The 7,018-nt window shown below is 42.1% G+C and overlaps 1 protein-coding gene across 1 annotated transcript in view; it reads left to right on the top strand.

The window, feature by feature from the left end:
• Positions 1-4,361: 4,361 nt before the first annotated feature.
• The window catches only part of cblb (Cbl proto-oncogene B, E3 ubiquitin protein ligase), a gene marked incomplete at its 5' end in the record, with an annotated part of 39,829 nt that continues 37,172 nt past the window's right edge, over positions 4,362-7,018 (top strand). The window contains 2 exons of the mRNA XM_079237203.1: positions 4,362-4,529; positions 4,784-5,034. Coding sequence (XP_079093329.1) covers positions 4,362-4,529; positions 4,784-5,034 — 419 coding nt within the window. The remainder of the gene's footprint in view (positions 4,530-4,783; positions 5,035-7,018) is intronic.

A 7,018-nucleotide genomic window follows, 5' to 3' on the forward strand; every position in this document is an offset into this window, starting at 1 on the left:
TATAAATACTTTCAGACGGTGGTTTCCAGAGGAATACAAAATGGTGCCTCACAAGAAAGCAGCCCACAGGTAAACAAGTTCCACAACAACAAAGCCAGACAGTTAACAGTAGAAGTAGGTCTGTAAACACTTTTTTTCCTCTTGTAATATCAGTTAAAATATGCTGGGGCTTCGTTTAAAGCCTGTCTGGTTATGTTCCTCGCCTCAGCTGACTGGCTTTTAGTGATTAAGCTCAAGGTTCAAGGTTTTTATTTTGCCATTTGTGCATAAACCAACAGTGCAGGGCTCCGAGTCCACAGTTTAGGACATAAAGACACACTATGACTAGAAAGGTATTGGATACCGTTTTTAAAAGTGTTAAATAACAGTAATAAACAGTGTTGTTCCTGGATGGTGAAAAGAGGGAAAAGGGAGAGTTATGTAGAATATTGCACATTTAGAATATGTAGAATATTGCACCTTTTATCAGAAGGTATATGACGCATGATTTCACAGAAAAAACACATCACAGATCGCACATGATAAGTGAAGTGAGGTAATGTTTGGTTATTGTTACGCATATTTCAACAGCTGTAAGTATAATGAACATATCTGAGAGATCTTTTCAAATCAAGTGTGTGTGTGTGTGTGTGTATGTATGTATGTATGTATGTATGTATGTATGTATGTATATATATATATATATATATATATATATATATATATATATATATATATATATATATATACTTGAGAAAATAAGTTCCAAATGATCCGTTCAGCTTCTTTTTGAGGTTGAAAGGAATATGAATAATTGAATGAAAGCGTCGGTGAGGTTTCCTCCCCAGAGCCGTGTGACATCCAGGAGAGCATTAAAGAGCAGCGTCTTCAAAGGCTCGAGGAGAAGAAGCCCAAGATGGTAGAAAGCACAGGCAGCAGCACCAGTTAGCACTTCTGAAGGAGGCCATGGAGCCTTCAGGGTCGTGTTCCCTTCTTTCTTCTAGAATATTTTAGTTTTCATTTATATTTAGCTGCCCAATAAAGTATTGGCCAATGAGTTAAATGTAGAAGTTTTATCAAGGGAAGCAGGACTTATATAGAAGTTGGTAAAGCGTCAGGTTTTCATTAAAATTACATGAAACTGGAAAATCTGCTGTTCTGACTATTTAAAATTTTTGTTTGTTTTATTAAAATCTTGGAAACAACTTATGTTTTTCACTAAATCCAACTTTTGAGCTCTCAAATTTTTGTTTTTTTACAAAATAATGTAAACTATGCTTCCTTCCACAATACTGTTCAGCTCTTCTGGGCCTGAAACGGGTGGTAAAGTAACGCAAAACACTGAAAAACTAACTCAATTTATTTTGTGTTTCCCAAAATTACAAATGATCCTCAGACGGCTTTACAATCTGTACACATAGACGTCCTCTGACCTGGGGAAAACTCCCCCAAAAAACCTTTAAGGGGAGAAAAAGAGAACAAACAACTACCAATAACATCAACAAAAGAGGATATACATAATAATAATAATAATAATAATAATAATAATAATAATAATAATGATAATAGAAGCAGTTATGGTATTGAGAATACTAATAACAATGATAAAGTTGTTTTTATATGTATGTAGGGCTGTATCCCTCTTAATTGATTTTTTTGCTGGTTTATTATGCTTATTTTTCTGCAATTCTGACTAAATAACTAATAGCGTAATAATGATGGTATTGCCTTTATATAGGACGGTACACCCACGCTGCTGCTGCTGTCATTTCCGGTACAACACTGCTTGTTTTCTCAGAGGGAGAAGAGTTGTGCAAATGTGTTTGGGAGCGGCCTTTCTTCTGCCTTCCTCCTCTGTGGTTCCTCACGCCGCCAGCATTCAGCAAAGAAGCACTCCGGAAGTCAGGCCAATTTGCCTTCAAAATAAAAGCATGAACTGACTCTACTTTAGATGGGAAACGAGAATGCAGTCACGGAATTCTGATACAAACATCTCTTTAACGAGGTGTAGTGTACAGTTTAAAAGGAAGACTAAGGCCCAGGGACAGCGTTGACCTTTTGACCTCCTGAGTGATTGACCTGTTTACATCTCTGTAGCCTACATGCCTTTAACGTATTACTTCTTATTATAATACAACAGGCCTACATCCACTACATTCCGGTTTACAAATATTTGATTTTTTTTGCAATTACTGTACACTTGTATCACAAATTCTGTATACGTATATATATATATATATATATATATATATATATATATATATATATATATATATATATGTATATATATATATATATATATATATATAATATTTCTTTCTTTTTTACGTAATTTTCTTCAAACTAACATTGTTGGAAGAAGCAATCTAAGCTTTTCATTGCCAGAGATTTTTTTTTTGCCAGAACCTTTTTTTTGGTGAATGTTCACATAAATTAGTGACGGCCGTCACTATTTCAATGTGAACATTCACCAAAAAAAAAGTTGCTTTATTGTCAAAATGATGTATATCCTCAGCAATTTTAGAAAAGAAGTCTCTTCTCTTTTTTAAAGAAAATTCCGTTAAAAAAAAGATAAAATTAGTGTGGGCCTAGATGGCCGTCACTAATTTAATGTGAACATTCACCAACAAAAAAAAAGTTTTTGAAAATTTAAAGAAAAAAGTAAAGAAACTATTTTTTTGGTGAATGCTCACATTAAATTAGTGACGGCTATCTAGGCCCACACTAATTTAATGTGAACATTCACCAAAAAAAAGTTTCTTTATTATAAAAATGATGTATATCCTCAGCAATGGTGATTCACCAGGATAAACACTATCTATTGATTATAACAGATTACCTTTCACTGTTTTTACTTTCATCTGTCTGTCAACAACAACAAACTATTTGGAAATCACTAAACAAAACCTCAAACGGACTTTTATGTGGAGTCCAGACCGACAGTCGTGACGTCATTGCAGAGCACCAATCAGAGTCTCGCGCTCCTGTCAACGCATTGGTTGCTTCCTGGAAAACATTGCTTCATACTCCCATTGTCCCGCCTACAAACTGGAACAGCTGCTTCCAGCCAGCCGGAACACACACGGACACTAACCGGAAGCTAGTCAATGCCCTTCAGAATAAGAGGAAGAAAACCGGAAGTCAGCCCATTTCCTTCAGACTAAAAAGGAAGAAAACGTACTATGTTGGGTGGAAAAGGAGCAACGCTGGGGACATTAGAGCATGGCCAACTTCAAATGAACGACAGAATTCGATAACAACTCAAAAATGCCAAATTCAATGTGAATTATTTGTGTTCGTTTATGAAGACCTGTATTTTGAAAGGGCGCCACCGGATGCGTGACGTCGCATGGTCTCTACTTGACGCTGGTGTTGGTTTCCACGACACACATCGGAGCGCAGAGCTCCAGCTCCGCGTAGAACCCAAACTCCGTCTCCAGCTCCTCGGGACATCCTGCGGGACATTGGGGCGAGTCCCGCGGCCAACACACGCCGGACAGGAGCGCCTCTGGCCGGACACTCCTGCAGCAGAGCCCGCTGCATGTGGACCGAGGGCAGCGGACATTCCCTGGTGGTTTGGGAAGTTAGGACGACGCGTTTTCCCCTCCGCTTTACGGATCGATTCACGTGAGTTTCCCGTTTAATGAAATAGTAAATAATGAAATAAATGCACGGTGACGATAGAGATGTTGTTGTTGTTGTTGTTGTTGTGTGAGGAGCTGCGGCTGCTCGGTAGAAAGCAACCAGCAGAAACACTAGGAGGGAGTTACAGCAACCGCAACCTCCAACTTCCACCCGATCAATACACGTCGTGGGCAACGTGAGCAACGCGGACCGCAACAGGCCGTGCAACTTAACCTGAACCCGACCACGAAGCGGCAACACGCAGAAGTGTGTGACCTGTAATCTGGAGACACTTTAATTAGCATTTCAATCATGAAGTGGTAGGAAAATGTTATGGCGGGTCCACAGTAAACCTAATGAACTGGGGCTGAAGCCCACCAGTGAGCCCACCAGTAGCTCCTTGAGCATCTGAAACCAGTCCTTCAGGTGATGGACGATGCCACTTCTGAATAATCTTTAGAGCACATTGTGTGATCATAATCATCTCCAGTAAAGAGCAAAGCACTGAACCGAGAACCCTCTGATCACAAAGAGGCCTGCTGGTGCCTGAAGAGGTAATAACATCAGCATCTGTATCACCTCTTCTTCTTCACGGTTTATTGGCAAACTGTTTACCGCCACCGGCATCTGTGTCACTTCCATGGAGCGCACCTTTTGTAAATGACCCAAAAAGTAAAAAATGGGATGGAAACAATAGCGGATTATTTGTACTAACTGAAAAAACGGTGTAATTTATTTCCCCGGCTAGTGCATAGGAAATGGCAACCGCTCTGAGTGGCCGAAACCCTGGAGGACGAGGGCCGAACCGAAGCAAGGGTCGCATTCTCGGCCTCATCGACGCCATCCAGGATGCGGTGGGGCCTCCCAAGCAAGCGGCCGCCGACCGGCGCACCGTGGAGAAGACCTGGAAGCTCATGGATAAAGTTGTAAGTTTGGAGGCCTGTCTGCCAGATGGTAGGAGGCACTTACATGTAGAGGTGGAGCTAATGCTAATGCTAATGGTCTGCACATGTGCTCTCTGATTGTTGTTTTTACACATCTAAGCTTGTACACATTTGTAAACTGAGTCTGTGCAAGAGCAGCGGGACATTGGTTCGTTCAACCAGATCTCTTAAAGGGACAGGACGTTAGTGAGTTGGAGCGTCCAGCAAGCAGTCATCAATGGGTTTCTTTGCCACAGGTCCGCCTCTGCCAAAACCCCAGACTTCAGCTGAAAAACAGTCCACCGTACATCCTGGATATATTACCTGACGCCTACCAGCACCTGCGGCTCACGCTGGGCAAATATGAAGAGAACCAGAGACTCGCTCAGCTCAGTGAGAACGAGTACTTTAAGATCTACATCGACAGCCTCATGAGGAAGTCCAAACGGGCCATCCGGCTCTTCAAAGAGGGAAAGGAGAGGATGTACGAGGAGCAGTCACAGGACAGGTGAGAGGGCCTTTCATCTGCATGGTTATTATTATGACGGGTTCATACGCTCATGGAGAACCTGCAAGAGTCATGGAGTTTTAAAATGGTTGTTTCCAGGCCTGGAAAAGTCCTTGAAAAAAATAAAACCCCAAAAGTTTATAAAAAGTCATGCAAATGTGTTATATTCATGTGTTCATGTCGTTCATTTACGCTGAGTTTGAAATAATTAATATGCTTTTAAAAGAAATATAAGCAGGCATGCATACAGGCATCTATATAAATGTTTATTCTTTTAATCAAACTATTGTCAGTAATTCTCAGGGTTCATACCATGACTTTAAACCAAATTTAAAAGTCATGGAAATCCATTGGTTAACATGTTTATGGACCCTGTCATTATTTTCTTGCTCTGTCTTGCTTCATGGAGGCGTTTGAGATGACAATGGAGGCCGTGCTCATGGCGTCCAGAGGCTTCATTTGACTTCATGTCCCATGGTGCACCATGATATTAGAGCCTCCATGTGAAGTCAAGGCAGCTCCCAGACTTCCCAGTGGTACGGCGGGTTCGTGTTAGTATTAGTACGTGTTGTTTACTTTAAGCATGCAGTAGATGGTTGACGATTTCTGAGAGTGGAGTGAGACACGGAGAAAAGCTGAGGTCGTGATCTTCGCAGTAGAAGATCTTTGATGTGACGAGCCTCGGCAGCGGTGACTCCCGCTCCTGCTTTTTGGTTCTCGAGCTCCACTATATCTGAATTCAGTTGCAAGTCTTAAATCTTAAATGCCGACAATGATCTCAGCCACGAGTTGAGATCTCAACACGGGGCGACGACAGAGGTGCTGGGATGACCGTGAGGATGATCCTAAATGAGAGGTTTGCCCATTTCACCACGGTTACAGGAAGGACACCCAGCAATTCTGTCCTCTCCACGTTGTAATTAGCAAAGCTGCGACATGTTAAACCAATCATATTCTGGTTTGTGGCCTGTAACCGTCTGGCATGTCGTCCTTAAAGCAGCCCGCTGAGATCGGGATGGGGCAGACATGAGAGAGAGGGAGGCCAAGATGGAGACGTGAAAGAGAGCTGGAGGGAGAATGGAAAGCAGCGGCATAATCAGCAGAGAATAAATGTTGCAGTTGCTTTTACAGTCGGCTTAATCATGAGGCATTATACTAGAAATGTGACATTACTGACATTGCTGACTCAAAGTTTTATTACGTTTTTGTATTATTAAGTCGAGGAAAATATAGTTTTGCTTTTCTTTGGCAATAATACAACATATGTAGCTTTGAGCTTGCATGATTTCCTCATTAACAATGACCTATACACAATTGGATCTCTTGGTATTGACTGGAGCAGCGGCTGTAAAGAGACGGGATGAATGGGAACAACTAAGTACCGTAAAAGTCGGGTTACGAGCCGCTACTACCTTCGGTCAGTGTCCCCGTTAGCTCCCCGCTGTAGCCAGCTGGGGCTCCTGCTAGCGCTCCGCTACTTCCCCGCTAACTTCCGCTAGCGCTCCGACAATAGCAGTAGCAGTAGCAGCAGCAGCGGGGAGCTAGCTAGCGCTGCTGCTAGCTTGCTACAGCAGGGACACTGACCGGAGGTAGGAGTGGCTTGTTATCCGACTTTTACGGTAGTACAAATGTTTTGGATTGTTTTTCAGCGCTCTGCAAGAACAACGGCTCCAAAACGGTAAAGAAAGTGCACTGCCTCGCTATGAACCAGTGTATGTTTTGAATGGCACGATTAAACCTTTATCGATACGGTCCAAAAAGGAGGAAGAACCCAAATAGACATGTAGTTCTGTGTACAGGTTGTGCGAGAGGAGAGGCGGAGATGATTTTCATGTGAAAGCTCCAGTGGTTCTCCGGAGCGCTCTGGTTACCATGAGGGAAAATCCCCACGCACTTTACATCCTGTTCGTATGGTTCCTCTCTGATGGAGCGCTCTAATAGCCACCAGCACATTGTTTTAATGCCCCTATGTGTGCTCATTATG

The sequence above is a fragment of the Taurulus bubalis genome, assembly GCF_910589615.1.
Source record: "Taurulus bubalis genome assembly, chromosome: 2".
Taxonomy (NCBI): Eukaryota; Metazoa; Chordata; class Actinopteri; order Perciformes; family Cottidae; genus Taurulus; species Taurulus bubalis.